We start from the raw sequence: 16581 nt of genomic DNA on the forward strand, positions 1-16581 counted from the left end.
TTGCCCAGACCTGGGGCTGTCAGTTCCCTGCATGGGCAGACCCTTGCCATCACTGAAATATCGGTGCACACATCCTCTGGGAGACGTCTTCCTGGGCCTCCAGCTGTGCTTCCTCACAGGCCGCATCCAGACATTCACATCCTCTCCCCTGGACCCCATCTGTCTTTTGTTTTGAGATGGAGTCTCGCTGTGTTGCCCAGGCTGCAGTGCAGTCCCATGATCTTGGTTCACTGCAACCTCTGCCTCCCGAGTAGCTGGGATTACAGACATGCGCCACTACACTCAGCTAATTTTTGTATTTTAAGTAGAGATGGGGTTTCACTATGTTGGGCAGGTTGGTCCGGAACTCCTGAGCTCAAGTGATCCACCCACCTGGGTCTCCCAAAGTGCTGGGATTACAGGTGGGAACCACAGTGCCTGGCGCACTCTTTTTAAAAAAAAAAAAAAAAAAAAAAAATCAGGCCGGGCGCGGTGGCTCAAGCCTGTAATCCCAGCACTTTGGGAGGCCGAGACGGGTGGATCACGAGGTCAGGAGATCGAGACCATCCTAGCTAACACGGTGAAACCCCGTCTCTACTAAAAAAAATACAAAAAACGGCCGGGCGCGGTGGCTCAAGCCTGTAATCCCAGCACTTTGGGAGGCCGAGACGGGCGGATCACTAGGTCAGGAGATCGAGACCATCCTGGCGAACACGGTGAAACCCCGTCTCTACTAAAAAATACAAAAAACTAGCCGGGCGAGGCGGCGGGCGCTTGTAGTCCCAGCTACTTGGGAGGCTGAGCCAGGAGAATGGCGTAAACCCGGGGGGCGGAGCTTGCAGTGAGCTGAGATCCGGCCACTGCACTCCAGCCTGGGCGACAGAGCCAGACTCCGTCTCAAAAAAAAAAAAAAAAAAAAAAAAAAAAATACAAAAAACTAGCCAGGCGAGGTGGCGGGTGCCTGTAGTCCCAGCTACGTGGGAGGCTGAGGCAGGAGAATGGCATAAACCTGGGAGGCGGAGCTTGCAGTGAGCTGAGATCTGGCCACTGCACTCCAGCCTGGGCGACAGAGCGAGACTCCATCTCAAAAAAAAAAAAAAAAAAAAAAATCATAGATGGATTCTCACTATGTTGACCAAGCTGGGCTCAAGCGACCCTCCCACCTTGGCTTCCAAAGAGCTGAAATTACAGGCCATGACACTACACCCGCCTCTTTAAAAAAAAACAAACAAAAAAAGAGCTGGGTGCGGTGACTCACACCTGTAATCCCAGCACTTTGGGAGGCCTAGGCGGGCGGATCACAAGGTCAAGAGATCAAGACCATCCTGACCAACATGGTGAAACCCTGTCTCTACTAAAAATACAAAAATTAGCTGCGCATAGCGGCGCACGCCTGTAGTCCCAGCTACTCGGGAAGCTGAGACAGGAGAATTGCTTGAACCCAAGAGGTGGAGGTTGCAGTAAGCAGAGATCGTGCCACTGTACTTCAGCCTGGTGACAGAGTAAGACTCTGTCTTAAAAATAAATAAATAAAAAATAAAAAGAGAGACCTCACTCTTGTGAGGTCTTCCAGCCTAGGCTGGAGTGCAGTGGCGCAATGATAGTTCACTAAAGCCTCAAATTCCTGTGCTCGTCATCCTCCTACCATCTGTCTATTGAATTCCGCACATCCACTAGGTAAAGCAATGATGCCACAGAACCCATGCGGCAGCCTCAAGTTAGGACCCATTGGGGTCCTGGATTTCAGGTAAAGACAGTGAATCCTGGGGTAATGGGTGGAGCTGGGCAGGAACACCCCCAGAGTCCACCTGAGTCAGACCTCTCAACCCACTTGTTCCCTGCTACATCACCCCACTTCTCTATGCCTCAGTTTCTCCTCTGTAGAGCTAGTGTGTTGTGCCCAGAGAGGAGACCCCCAGTTCCAGCTGGCTCAACCACATCCACCATGCTGTGTGACTCCAGATGCATCAAAGGCTTTCTCTGGCCCAGCCCCAGGTGGTGGTAGAAGAAAGCTCAGGAGTCTGTGGAAACTGCAGGATGGGAGGCTTTATTTCACTGTGGCGGGGAGGGAGCCTGGACAGGGGGCGGCAGGCGGGGCAGGGGGGCTGGCACTCAGGCGGGGACTAGGCAGGGGAAGGGCTGCCCCCAGGCCTGTTGAGGAGAAACTGAGGCCGGCCCTGGCGGAGACCTAGCCCAGCAGACTAAGGAGGGTGGGGGAAAACTGGGTCTGAAGGAATGAGGGCCCCCTCCCTCTGGGCTTTCCTCCTAGAGGGCCTTAGTCCCTCCTGCTGGCTGGGCTGCACGACCCCCAATCCCTGCTCCCCTAACCCGGAGGAGGGGGCTAGACCAGGGAGGGCAGTGGACAGGGAGCCTGGGGGAGTTGGGAAGCGCAGGGCAGGGTCCATGGTGTGCAGAGGGAGTGGCGGCCACCTGGGCGGTCAGTTCCTGGCAGCGATGACCACAGAGAGTGCCACACCCCCCAAGGCAACAGCAGTTGCCCCAAACAGCCACTTCCATGGGATGGACTGTAGATAAAAAGGAGGGGAGAGAAGGGTGGAGCGAGGTCAAGACTGGCCTCTGGGGCCTCAGCTGCCAGCATAGCCCAAACAGACCTCCCAACAAATCATTGCCTGACCATGTATTTCCCACTTTCTGGCAAACTCCTACTCACATAGCAAAACCCAAATCAAATGGTCCCTCCTCCAGGACACTGCCCCTCATGCCCTGGAAGAGGCTCCATTCCCCACCCGCAGCCCTCCAGCTTGAATTCCACCTTCAACTCCACTCATGATCACACAGAGCTGGGCCTTCTCCATGTCTCCTGCATCACCCAGGATGGCCCAGTCTCCAAGAACATTCATGTATGCAAAATAAAATCCCTCTGGTAGGCATGCCCTGCATGCAGCCCCTGCCCATTCTGTGCCCCAGCTTACCCAGGCACCCTTGCCAGGGCACTTGGCAGGCAGCCGGCTGGGGTTGCCCAGCATTTTCCGGTACAAGGCGGTCTCTGTGCTCCGCTGTGCTGCATGCTTCTTCACCAGCTTCGAGAGTTCTGCGTGGATCGTCTGTGAAAGGCAGGGAAGCTGAGAACACGCGGCGGCCAACCTGGCTTCACTGGCACTCTGCCCTTCTGGGACCCTAGGCTGTTTGGGTGCTGGGACCATTGGGACATGGGGGTCCCATTTGCCCCTTTCTGGGCTTAGCAAAGTCAGGGCTGCTGACCCCATCCCTCCTAGGGAGCCAGTCGATGGAGCAGAGCACAAAGTAGCCAGGAGACAGAAGGTTCTGGAAGGAAGGCCAAGGACGTTGGCATGGAGCAGGCTGGCAGTGCCCTCAGCCGCTGGAGGGGTGAGAGCCCAGACTGCCTATGTGGCCATCATGAGGGTCTTCACAAGCTGACCAGGATCCTTCAGATACCTACCCCGTGCCACTGCCCAGGTGGGAGCACAACAGAGAACCACAGCAAGAAAGACCTGAGGCAGACCACAGGAGGGACTTCCCAGCCGAGCAAGTCCCAGGGTGCCCCTGTCCTGCTCACCTTGTTGGAAGGTTCCAGCTTCAGGGCCGCCCTCAGGATGGGGATGGCCTCACTGTACTCCCCCTGCTGGGCCAGCACCTGTAAGGGGAAGGGGGTGGCGTCACTCTGGACCCATACCTCGGCCTCACTATCCTTCAAGAAACCCAGCCCAGGAGGTTGCAGTGAGCCAAGATGGTGTCATGCACTCCAGCCTGAGCAACAGAGCAAAACTCCATCTCAAAAAAATAAATAAATAAATAAAAACAGCCCGGCCAACATGGTGAAACCCCGTCTCTACTAAAAAAATACAAAAATTAGCCAGGCACGGTGGCATGCACCTGTAGTCCCAGCTACTCAGGAGGATGAGGTGGGAGGATTGCTTGAACTTGGAGGCAGAAGTTGCAGTGAGCCGAGATCATGCCACTGCACCCCAGTCTGGGTGACAAAGTGTGACTCTGTCTAAAAATTAAAAAAAATAAAAAAATAAAAAATAAATTAAAAAAAAAACAGGCCAGGCGCGGTGGCTCACGCCCGTAATCCCAGTACTTTGGGAGGCTGAAGTGGGCAGATCACGAGGTCAGGAGATCGAGACCATCCTGGCTAACATGGTGGAATCCCGTCTCTACTGAAAAATACAAAAAAATTAGCCAGGGCCGGGCGCGGTGGCTCACGCCTGTAATCCCAGCACTTTGGGAGGCCGAGGCGGGCGGATCACAAGGTCAGGAGATCAAGACCACGGTGAAACCCCGTCTCTACTAAAAATACAAAAAATTAGCCGGGCGCGGTGGCGGGCGCCTGTAGTCCCAGCTACTCAGGAGGCTGAGGCAGGAGAATGGCGTAAACCCAGGAGGCGGAGCTTGCAGTGAGCCAAGATCGCGCCGCCACTGCACTCCAGCCTGGGCGACAGAGCGAGACTCCGTCTCAAAAAACAAAAAAAAACAAAACAACAACAAAAAAAAAATTAGCCGGGCGCGGTGGCGGGCGCCTGTAGTCCCAGCTACTCAGGAGGCTGAGGCAGGAGAATGGCGTAAACCCAGGAGGCGGAGCTTGCAGTGAGCCAAGATCGCGCCGCCACTGCACTCCAGCCTGGGCGACAGAGCGAGACTCCGTCTCAAAAAACAAAAAAACACAAAAAAACAACAAAAAAAAATTAGCCAGGCATGGTGGCAGGCGCCTGTAGTCCCAGCTACTCAGGAGGCTGAGGCAGGAGAATGGTGTGAACCCAGGAGGCAGAGGTTGCAGTGAGCTGAGATCACACCACTGCACTCCAGCCTGGGTGACAGAGCGAGACTCCGTCTCAAAAACAAACAAAACAAAAAAAACGGCCAGGTTCCTGGCTACTCATACAAGTCCCAAATGGAGCTCTGGTAATATCCTTGGGTTCCAGCCACGCCCAAACTGCTCCCCTAGCCCTCAAACTCCATCAGTGCACACTAAGCTTGGCATTGGCCCCCACAACATGCTCCTTCTTCCCCCGTGGATCTGTCTCAGCTGGAGATCTAGGCACCCACCTCACCACCTCCTCCCTCACCACCTCCACTGGCAAGAGGCTGAATGGATGTTTCCATAGGTTGTTTTTTTTTTTTTTATTTCTTTTAGATACAGGTTCTTGATCAATCGCCCAGGCTGGAGTGCAATGGCATGATCATAGCTCACTGCAGCCTCAAACTCCTAGGCTCAAACAATCCTCCAGTCTCAGCCTCCCGAGGAGCTGGGACTACAGGTGTGTACTACCATGTCCAACTAATTATTTATTTATGTATTTATTTATTAAATTATTATTATTTTTTGAGATGGAGTCTTGCTCTGTCTCCCAAGCCGGAATGGAGTAGCGCGATCTCAGCTCACTGCAACCTCCGCCTCCTGGGCTCAAGTAATTCTCCTGCCTCAGCTTCCCAAGTAACTGCAATTACAGGCGCCTGCCACCCCCAGCTAATTTTTGTATTTTTAGTAGAGACAGGGTTTTACCATGTTGGCCAGGCTGGTCTCGAACTCCTGACCTCAGGTGATCTACCTGCCTCAGCCTCCCAAAGTGCTGGTATTACAGGCGTGAGCCACCATGTCCGGCCTACTTATTTATTTTTTCTATTTTAGAGACAGGGTCTCACCATGTTCCCCAGGATGGTTTCGAACTCCTGGGCTCAACCAATCCACCTGCCTCCGTCTCCCAAGGTACTGGGATTATAGACGTGACTCACCACGCCCAGGGCTGTGACTAGGATTCCACCTTTACTCCGAGAAAAAACGGGATCCATGGAGGGTTCTATGTGAGGAGCTCTCAACACTGGGCCAAACCAGGCGCAGTGGCTTACGCCTGTAATCTCAGCACATGGGGAGGCTGAGGCGGGCAGATCACTTGAGGTCAGGAGTTCGAGACCAGCCTGGCCAATATGGCAAAACCACGTCTCTACTAAAAATACAAAAAAATAAGCTGGATGTGCTCGCTTGAACCTGGGAGGCAGAGGTTGCAGTGAGCTGAGATCGTGCCACTGCACTCCAGCCTGGGTGACAGAGCGAGACATGCGCATGGTCATGTCCGCCCTTATTTTTTTTGGAGACAGTCTTGCTTGCAAAACCACGTCTCTACTAAAAATACAAAAATTAACTGGGCATGATGGCTCCCACCTGTAGTTCCAGCTACTTGGGAGGCTGAGGCAGGAGAATCACTTGAACCCAGGAGGAGGAGGCTGCAGTGGTGAGCTGAGATCACGCCACTGCACTCCAGCCTGGGTGACAGAGTGAGACACTGTCTCAAAAAAACAAACAAACAAAAAACACTGGGCCAAAGGTTGGGGACCCAAGACTTGAGGATCGAATCTGGCCTCAGCCAATAAATTGCTGTCACCAGGCCACACTCCTGCACCCGTCTGGGTCTCAGTTTCTCCACTTGCACCCCACAGAGCTCAGCTGGCTGATACCTATGCCTTTCTCAAATGCAGGGTTGGGGACCACCCCCTATACCCTGGGCTGAGTGACCTGGCCTGGCACGCGGGTGTGGCCCACCTTGCCCTTGCGGAAGAGAGCCTTGATGTTATCTGGCTGGTGCTCCAGCACAAGGCTGCAGGAGCGCAGGGCCGCGCGGTAGTGGTCGAGCTTCAGCTGCGAGGCCGCCAGGTTGTTCAGACACTTCACCTTCAACTGCAGGAGCTGTGCCTCCTCCTCGAACGTCATGTCCACTATTGGGAGACAATGCCCCCCACAGCGGCCGTCACCACACCAACAGACACCCCGACACCCACCCCTCTGCGGAGGCTGCCTCGCTGGCATCAGTTTCCCCAATTTTAACCCAGGACCAAGGGCTGCGCTTTCCTGGGGCTCTCCTGAGGAAGCTACAACATGGAGCCTTAAGCAAGCAAGGGCCTAGCCCATGGTGTATGTGAACTGGCCCTGTCTACTGTCACCCCGTCCCCATATCCACTTGCATTCTACAACGCTCTACTGGTCTGGGATATACCACGAGTCTGCAACAGGCCCTAGGTTAGGGGCAGTTGGGGATCTACTCATATTCTGGGCTATTCTAGAATGTTCTGAGTCTGAGGCTCTCTGGGGCTGGAAGTTTCTGGCATGGAGTGGACACCTTTGCAGGGGAGGTGGTGGGGATCTGATCCAAGCGGTCACCTTTGGCGCTGGAGGTGATGGCCTTGATGGCGAGGTCGTAGGAGTTGGCGGCCAGGACGAAGTCCGCCCGCTGGTAGTGGGCGTTGCCGCACTCCCGCTTTCGGTTGGCCAGGGCCACGCGCTCCTGCCCCGTGAGCATCTCCAGGTCAGGCCCGTCCACGGCCGTCTTCAGGGTCACCTCCAGGCACAGGGCCGCATGCGGGGGGATGTATGGGCTCCTGCTAGTGGGGTGGGGGCAGGCAGGGGCAACACTCAGACCTGGTGACCCCTAAACCCGCTGGGCTGGCATAGAAGGAGCGAGCTTGGCTCAAGCCCCGGATCTGTCTACCCTCCGCCCTCTGTCATTCCCTCCTCAGTAAAGTGCAGGGGAAGTGACTTGCCGCCTTGGAGCTGTGGGACTTGACGAACAAGTTCCTCTCCCTAAGCCTCGGTTTTCCTCTTTTTTTTAGAGACATGTTCTCACTCTGTTGCCCAGGCTGGAGTGCCATGGTGCAATCTTGGTTCACTGCAGCCTCGAAAACCTGGGCTCGTGATCCTCCTGCCTGAGCCTCCTCAGCAGCTGGGACTACAGATGTGCACCACACCCAGCTATATATATTTTTGTATAAAGATAGGGTCTATGTTACTTAGATTGGTCTGGAACTCCAGGCCTCAAGCAATCCTCCTACCTCAACCTCCCAAAGTGCTGGGATTTCAGGTGTGAGCCACCTCACCCAGCCTCAGTTTCGTCGTCTATAAAACAGGCAGGTAGATATGATGAGCCAAGGGGTACACCCACTCCACCCATCCCCCTCCTGAGATCTGCAGAGACCCTAAGGATGGCCGATTCTCACCTGCCTTGGGGGCCGTAGCAGTACTTGGAGTCAGCAGTGACCATGGCCGTCTCCCCAACGTCCATGAGTGGGACACTGAGATCCAAGGCCTGGGGTGCGTGGGGATAGCCGGCAGTCAGGCAGACTCAGACCCAGTGAGGCGCGCCCCTCACCCCTGCCCTGTCCCACCCCGGTCCGCACCTGGATGACGTCACAGTCACCCAGAGTGAACACCAGCTCCGGCTCCTCCTGCACCCGTGTGCCGTTCTCCAGCGACGTCTGTAGATGTACGGTGACCACCTGGCCCTTGACTGGGCGGCTCGAACCTGGTGGCCCTGGGACCAGCGTCTTCTTCCTCAACAGCCCGTTCCCTGCCAGGGTCCAGGGACATGCAGCCTGTCACCTGGCGGCTTAAACAGGCAGCCGCTCCCCTGAGCCCCCACTCCTACCCTCAGCTATGCCCACTAGCTGTCCAGAGGGTGCTGGCCCAACACTGGGGCACAAGCCAAATTTCCAGTGGCCACGTGGCCACCACAGTGGGGGATCCCACATGCAGGACACTGGGCAGGACAGGACAGACTTCAGGGTGACTGTACTGGTGCTAGGGACCAGTTCAGTGAATAATGGTTGGTCTAGTTTTTTTTTTTTTTTTTTTTTTTTTTTTTTGAGACAGAGTCTAGCTCTGTCGCCCAGGCTGAAGTGCAGTGGCCGGATCTCAGCTCACTGCAAGCTCCGCCTCCCGGGTTTACGCCATTCTCCTGCCTCAGCCTCCCGAGTAGCTGGGACTACAGGCACCTGCCACCACGCCCGGCTAATTTTTTGTATTTTTAGTAGAGACGGGGTTTCATCGTGTTAGCCAGGATGGTCTCGATCTCCTGACCTCGTGATCCACCCGCCTCGGCCTCCCAAAGTGCTGGGATTACAGGCGTGAGCCACTGCGCCCGGCTGGTTTTGTTTTTTTTTTTAAGAAAACTAAGGCTGGCCGGGTTGCCAGCTATTTGAGAGGCCAGTGTGGGAGAATCACAAGCTTAGGCCAGCATCTGTTCAAAATGGCAAGAACCCAGTCTCGGCCGGGCTGGTGGCTCACGCCTGTAATTCCAGCACTTTGGGAGGCCGAGGCGGGCGGATCATGAGGTCAGGAGATCGAGACCATCCTGACTAACACAGTGAAACCCCACCTCTACTAAAAATACAAAAAATTTGCCGGGTGTAGTGGCAGGTGCCTGTAGTCCCAGCTACTCACTCGGGAGGCTGAGGCAGGAGAATGGCGTGAACCCAGGAGGCGGAGCTTGCAGTGAGCCCAGATCGCGCCACTGCACTCCAGCCTGGGCAACAGGGTGAGACTCCGTCTCAAAAAAAAAAAAAGAACCCAGTCTCCCCACCCTCAGGCTGAAATCCTAGCCCTGAGATGTTTGGGCCTCAGTTTACCCAGCCATGAAATGAGGTACTCATGGGGCTCTTGGTTAGGAGAGCCCTTATGATACTGTGTCTCCACCACAGCACCAAGTGGGATGAATTTAGAAGTTAAGCAAAGGCCAGGCATGGTGGCTCATGCCTGTAATCCCAGCACTTTGGGAGGCCAAAGCGGGTAGATCACCTGAGGTCAGGAGTTCGAGATCAACCTGACCAACATGGCGAAACCCTGTCTCTACTAAAAATACAAAAATTAGCTGGGTGTGGTAGTGGCTGCCTGTAATCCCAGCTACTGGGGAGGCTGAGACATGAGAATAGCTTGAACCCAGGAGGTGGAGGTAGCAGTGAGCCGAGATCACACCATCACACCACTGCACTCCAGCCTGGGCGACAGAGCGAGACTGTGTCTCAAAAAAAAAAAAGAAAAAAGAAAAAAAGAAGTTAAGCAAAGGCCAGGTGCAATGACTCACATGTACCCAGCCATGAAATGAGGTGCTCATGGGGCTCTCAGTTAGCAGAGGCCCTGTGACACCGTGTCTCCACCATAGCACCAAGTGGGATGAATTTAGAACTTAAGCAAAGGCCAGGCATGGTGGCTCATACCTGTAATCCCAGAACTTTGGGAGGCTGAGGTGAGGACTGTTTCAACCCAGGAGTTTGAGACCAGCCTGGGCAACATGGTGAGACCCCGTCTCTACAAAAAGTAAAAAATGACCAGGCATGGTGGCTCACATTTGTAATCCCAGCACTTTGGAAGGCTGAGGCAGGAGGATCACATGAGGTCAGGAGTTTGAGACTAGCCTGGCCAACATGGTGAGACCCTGTCTCCACTAAAAATACAAAAATGAGAGGCCAGGCGTGGTGGCTCACACCTGTAATCCCAGTACTTTGGGAGGCCGAGGCAGGTGGATCACCTGAGGTCAGGAATTCGAGCCCAGCCTGGCCAATGTGGTGAAACCCTGTCTCTCCTAAAAATACAAAAATCAGCCGGGCATGGTGGCGGACACTTGTAATCCCAGCTACTCAGGAGGCTGAGGCAGGAGAATTGCTTGAATCTGGGAGGTGGAGGTTGCAGTGAACTGAGATCGCACCACTGCATTCCAGCCTAGGCGACAGAGTGAGACACTGTCTCAAAAAAAAAAAAAGTGGTAAGATTTTTATCAGTACTGGTGGTGACATTTAGTAATATTTCTGTTCCATCAGTATCAATATGATTACACACTATTACTATAGTATTGTTAGTACAATTGATAGTGGTAATGATATCTTATTATTTGCATGGGACCAGCATTATTTGGTATATTAGGTATCAGTACTATACTAACAGCAAAACGTCTTCCATAGAATACTAACATTTCTCTTGTTTTCAGTTGCTGTGATAGAGTACATTGGGGGGAACATGTGTGGGCTCACCTAGTTTTCTTCTTTAGGATTTCTCTGAGCATTTACAATACTATGACTACTGTGAACCAACCAGAAGGTTGAACAAAATAACATTCCTCCGATCTACTTGACCCCAGGACACACTTTTGGTTCTGGAAGTGGGGTATCGCTGTGTTGCCCAGGCTGGCGTGCACTCAGGACACATTTTTCAGAGCCCAAGCATGTGTCAGACAAACGCCAAAAAAAGATGCAGTGATGGGGTTAGGAGCTGCCAGTGCCCGGCGTGCTGGCTGTGTGACTCTGGGCAGGGGACTCAGCCTCTCTGAGCCACTGTCACCAGATCTGGGAAACAGGGACACAGCACATTGTACATGTGTGTGAGTCAATGAATGGGGTACATCAACGTGAAGCATCTCCAGTAGTTGCCTCTGGCTGGTGATCATGGTGGTGACCATGTGACTTCCAACCCTCACAGCACAGATGGGGAAATGAGGCTCAGGGGACAAGAGGGCCAGGGCCAAGGTCACCCCGATCCACCCTTGCTCCTTACCCAGAATGTCCAGCCACTCTTCCGGGGCCGGGGCTGGGGCGGGCTCGGGTTCCATGGCAGCGAGGAACTCTCGGGCCAGGGCCCCAGGCTGCTCAGCCTCCTCCACGGGGGGTTGTCCCATGTCCTCCAGTGGTGGCAGCTCACTCAGGTCATCCTCCTCCTCCTCTTCCTCCTCCTCTTCCTCCTCACCCTCTGCATCCTCAACCCCATCCAGTACCTCGAAGTCCTCGAGTGGTGGGACCCCGGCGGGCAGCGGGGCAGAGGGCTCAGAGGGTTCAGCACACGATGCCATGCTGCTGGGGGGACGGGAATTGGCCCTGGAAGTGGGGGGCAGAGATGTGGGTCAGAATCCTACACAGCCCCTCAAAGACTCCACTGTACCTATCCCCCATACTGCTGATCACTTTCTGTGTAACTCAAGGGCTCCAGGCCTCAGTTTCCTCATCTATACAGTGGGTATAATAACAACCCCACCTTGTTGGGAAAAATTAACCCACGCATCAAGCCCTTGGCATCAGGCTCAAATAGTGTTAGCCATTCTTAGAGCTAATTATTATTTAATGTTTACAAACACTCAAGGAAGTAGGGAAGATTCCCCCCAACATTTTACAGAACAGGAAACAGGCCAGAGGGACAAAGCCATTTGCCCAAGGTCACAAAGAAAGCCAAAGGCCAAAGGAGGATTTGAACCTGGGGCTTCAGGCCCTGTGGCTTTGCCTGATTCTATGCTAAGCGAGGGGTGCTGGGATTTTTGTGGAGAGGACAGCCTCTGAGGCCTTAGGGAAGCCATTTTTAGAGCCTCTAGGGCCACTGGGGGAATTGAATCTTTTACCAGGGCCTCCCACCTCCAGCCTCTTCTCCAAAGGGGAGACCCTTCCCAAAAGCACCAACCGTAATCACCCAGAAACCCCAAGCGTTTTTTCCTTTCACACCCTGAATCTAACACTATCCCCCACAACCCCAACATCAGGGACCCTGGCCCAAACCCTTCTCTAGGAGACCATCCTCCTCTCATCAGGCCTCGGTCCCACCCCCTCAAAGAAGCCTCCTTTTCAGGAGTGGCCGAGGTCCCAACACAGTCCACAGCCTCTTCCTTGCCCCAGGCCTCCTGAACCAACAACCAATCCCTCCGTCCCCCAGGCCCCAAGCTCAGAAGAGTGTGGCACAGCCATCAAACCAGCCGGCCGCATCCCCTCCCCAGCCCTCACCTGCCTGCTACTCCCGGGCTCGGGGCCCCACTTTCTGAGACCCTCCCAGCCCCCACCCCCATAATTCCCCGCGCCCGCACAATTCGGCCTCTCCTCCCACCCCCCGCCCCAACCACCACCGCCCCCAGCACGGGCCGGCTCCCCCCACAGCGGCTCCGTCTCGCCGTAAACACTCCAGTGTCCCCAGACGCCCCCCCTTTCCGATCCCATAACACCCCACGCCCTTCTGACGCCCCACAGCCCCGGCCGGGCCCTCAGTCAAGCCGCGACCCAGGCCCCCAACGCCCCACGCCTGTCTGACGCCACCAGTCTGGGGCACCCGACCCCCGCACGCCTCGGGCGCCCCTGGCCCTGCACGCCTCCATCGGGACCCCCCCACTGGATCCCCTTCGCCCCCAGTGACCACCATCCCCGACAACCCCCGCCCGGCCGCGCCCCCTCGGGCACCCCCGACCCCCGTGCCCCCCGGCTCGCCGCCCCCGCGGCCCCTCGCCCCGCCCATCGGCCGCAGCCCCCGGCGCGCTAGCCCTCGGACCAGTCTAGGCCAGGGCAGCGGCCTGGCCAGCACGGCGCCCCCAGCACCCCAGGATACTTGCCTCTGGCTCCGGGACCCCCGCTTGGGGTCCTGCGCCCCCCTCCCCGCCCCCAGCCGCGGCCGCCGCGCCTCGGGAACCAGGTTCGGCCGCTTGGCCCCGCCCCTGCCGTGCCCATTGGCCGCCGCTGCCGCGACTGCCGCACCCATTGGCTGCTGCAGACGTCCGTCCCGGGCGTTGGCACCTCCCCCTTCCTGCTTGGCTCCGCGGGGCTTTCTTAAAGGGACCGAAGCCTCCCGGCTACTGGGGCGGAGGCGGGGGACCTTGGCCTGGACCCCGACGCGGGTCAGTATCGCGCAGCCTGTGCGACTCCTGCCTCTCCTCTGAGCTTCATCCTGATCATCTGCGAAATGGGGATAAACACCCCCATCTATGCACTCTCACCTTGGGGGCTTTTTGGGGGGACAGTCCGCTCTAAATGCTATTTCCTTAAAGACTTCAGGCTTGACGGGCAGGGCAGCTCTGGGGTTGCTGAATGACCCATCCTGAAGCCCTAGTTACAGAAGTGAACCTGAGGGCCTGAGGGGGAGTGACGTGCCCAAAGGCATACAGAAACCTGCCTCCCATCCCCCATCCAGTTTAATGTCCAGAAGGTTGCCTGGTGCATACCGGAGGCGCTCAATTACTGCTGGGCAGGCGACTGAGCCAGCAGGGCCACTGGGAGGAGTTCCTCCTCCATGCACTGTCTGCTGGAGGCTGATAAGGTCCCCATGACCCGGGGAGAAGGTGGCATCCTTGATTAGCTAAGCTTTTATGGATCTTGTTTTGAAACCGGGACACTTCTCCCTCCTTCACTCAGTTTTATTTCCTTCCTAGCAGTTACTCCCTTCCAGAATTATCTTGTCATTTAATTTGCTTGTGGTTGGAGGGACCATCCCCCACTCTGCTCCATCCTGGCAGGGATTTTTGCCTGATTTGTACCCAGCACCTCCTTGAACCATGCCTGGCATCTACAGAAGCTCAATAAATGGGTGGGTGGGTGGATGGATGGATGGATGGATTAGTCAGACATCAGCTTTCGGAGGTAGCTATGATGGAGGTGGTAACTGGCTTTTTGGAGATAACTAACTTCTAAGGTTGAAGTTCCCTGGTTGCCTCCTACAGGAAGCCCTCCCAGACCTCCCCAAGGCAAGACCAGGTGCCCCATTTGGCTGTCTTGCCACAATGAAGTTGATGAACATCCACTTCATAACTAGTTCACTTGGTTTTTTTTTTGACTGTTTGTTTTTGTTTTTTGAGAAGAAGTTTCACTCTTGTTGCCCAGGCTGGAGTGCAATGGCGCGATCTCAGCTCACCGCAACCTCCGCCTCCCAGGTTCAAGCGATTCTCCTGCCTCAGCCTCCCGAGTAGCTCGGAGTAGAGGCATGCGCCACCACGTCTGGCTAAGTTTGTATTTTTTTTTTTTTTTTTTTTTTTTGAGACGGAGTCTCGCTCTGTCGCCCAGGCTGGGGTGCAGTGGCAAGATCTCAGCTCACTGCAAGCTCCGCCTCCCGGGTTCCCGCCATTCTCCTGCCTCAGCCTCCTGAATAGCTGGGACCACAGGCGCCCGCCACCTCGCCCGGCTAGTTTTTTGTACTTTTTAGTAGAGACAGGGTTTCACCGTGTTAGCCAGGATGGTCTTGATCTCCTGACCTCGTGATCCGCCCGTCTCGGCCTCCCAAAGTGCTGGGATTACAGGCTTGAGCCACCGCGCCCGGCCCCTAAGTTTGTATTTTTAGTGGACACGGGGTTTCTTCATGTTGGTCAGGCAGGTCTCAAACTCCCAACCTCACGTGATCCTCCCACCTCGACATACCAAAGTGCTGGGATTACAGACGTGAGCCACCATGCCTGTCCTTTTTTTTTTCTTTTTTTCTTTTTTTTTTTTTTTGAGACAGGGTCTTGCTCTGTCACCAGGCTGGAGGGCAGTGGTGTGATCTCAGCTCACTGCAACATCCAGCTCCTGGGTTCAAACGATTCTCCTGCCCAACTAATTTTTATATTTTTAGTAGACACAGGGTTTCACCACGTTGGCCAGGATGGTCTGGAACTCCTGACCTCATGATCTGCCTTCCTCGGCTTCCCAAACTAGTTTACTTATATCTCTGCCTTTTTTTTTTTTTTTTTGAGATAGGGTCTTACTTTGAAACCCAGGCTGGAGTGCAGTGGCACAATCTCAGATTCTCAGATCACTGCAACCACCTCTACCTCCTGGGCTCAAGCAGTCCTCCCACCTCAGCCTCCTGAATAGCTGGGACCACAGGTGCAGCATTATGTCCAGCTATTTTTTTTTTTTTTTTTTTCTGAGACAGAGTCTCGCTCTGTTGCCCAGGCTGGAGTGCAGTGGTGTAATCTCGGCTTACTGCAAGCTCCGCCTCCCAGGTTCACGGCATTCTCCTGCCTCAGCCTCACGAGTAGCTGGGACTACAGGCGCCCGCCACCACACCTGGCTAATTTTTTATATTTTTAGTGAAGATGGGGCTTCACCGTGTTAGCCAGGATGGTCTTGATCTCCTGACCTCGTGATCTACCTGCCTCGGCCTCCCAAAGTGCTGGGATTACAGGCATGAGCCACCACGCCCAGCCCAATATTTATATTTTTTGTAGAGATGAGGTTTCCCCCATGTTGCCCAGGCTGGTCTTGAACTCCTGGACTCAAACAATACTTCCACTTTGGCCTCCCAAACTGTTGGGATTATAGGAGTGAGCCACTGCCTTGATTTACCTCTGCCTTGCCTTCTACACTGGAAGAGCCCCAAAGTCTGGGAAGCCTTTGTTGTTTCTCATTGTTATAGCTCGGAGACTTGCACAGTGCCTGTGGCACAAAAGGTAGTGGTGGGGTCTCATGAAAACCACTGAGGAAGGAAGGGAGGTTGGACAGCCAGAAAAGGTGGTAGCACAGCAGAGCTATGTAAGAAATCACCTTGGGGAGGTGTGGTGGCTTATGCCAGTAATCCCAGCACTTTGGCAGGCCAAGGTAGGTCGATCACTTGAAGTCAGGAAATCTAGACCAGCCTGGCCAACATGGTGAAACCCCGACTCTACTAAAAATACAAAAATTAGCCGAGTATGGTGGTGCACGCCTATAATCTCAGATACTGGGGTGGCTGAGGCATGAGGATTGCTTGAACCCCAGCAGTGGAAGTTGCAGTGAGCAAGACCCTATCTAAAGAAGAGGAGAAAGGCCAGGTGCGGTGGCTCACACCTGTAATCCCAGCACTTTGGGAGGCTGAGGCGGGCGGATCAGGAGGTCAGGAGATCGAGACCATCCTGGCTAACACGGTGAAACCCCGTCTCCACTAAAAATACAAAAAATTATCCGGGCATGGTGGCGGGCACCTGTAGTGCCAGCTACTTGGGAGGTTGAGGCAGGAGAATGGCAGGAACCCAGGAGGCGGAAGTTGCTGTGAGCCAAGATTGTGCCACTGCACTCCAGCCTGGGGGATAGAGCGTGAGACTCCATCTGAAAAAAAAAAGAAAACGAGAAAAAATCACCTGGGAAGGGGCATGAAATAATCCCTGGGCGACT

At 54.8% G+C, this 16581-nt stretch overlaps 1 protein-coding gene across 8 annotated transcripts; it reads right to left on the bottom strand.

Annotated features, from left to right (window-relative positions):
- Window positions 1–2010: 2010 nt before the first annotated feature.
- FKBP8 (FKBP prolyl isomerase 8) lies at window positions 2011–13164 on the bottom strand. Of its 8 annotated transcripts, none has more exons than XM_015123311.3 (9): window positions 13077–13164; window positions 11273–11589; window positions 8128–8297; window positions 7948–8036; window positions 7115–7332; window positions 6500–6672; window positions 3518–3595; window positions 2913–3044; window positions 2011–2504 (listed from the first exon to the last, which is right to left on the bottom strand). In XM_015123311.3, exons 2-9 carry the CDS (start codon window positions 11562–11564, stop codon window positions 2418–2420), a joined length of 1239 nt encoding a protein of 412 aa, XP_014978797.2. In that variant the 5' UTR covers window positions 11565–11589; window positions 13077–13164; the 3' UTR covers window positions 2011–2417. The 8 variants fall into 8 exon arrangements, with proteins under 8 accessions (XP_014978797.2, XP_077833104.1, XP_077833106.1 ...); XM_077976978.1 differs by having other exon boundaries at window positions 3518–3622; window positions 6458–6672; XM_077976980.1 differs by having other exon boundaries at window positions 8128–8322; window positions 11250–11589.
- Between the last annotated feature and the right edge of the window lie 3417 nt (window positions 13165–16581).

This window comes from Macaca mulatta, chromosome 19, assembly GCF_049350105.2.
Source record: "Macaca mulatta isolate MMU2019108-1 chromosome 19, T2T-MMU8v2.0, whole genome shotgun sequence".
In the NCBI taxonomy this organism is placed as follows: Eukaryota; Metazoa; Chordata; class Mammalia; order Primates; family Cercopithecidae; genus Macaca; species Macaca mulatta.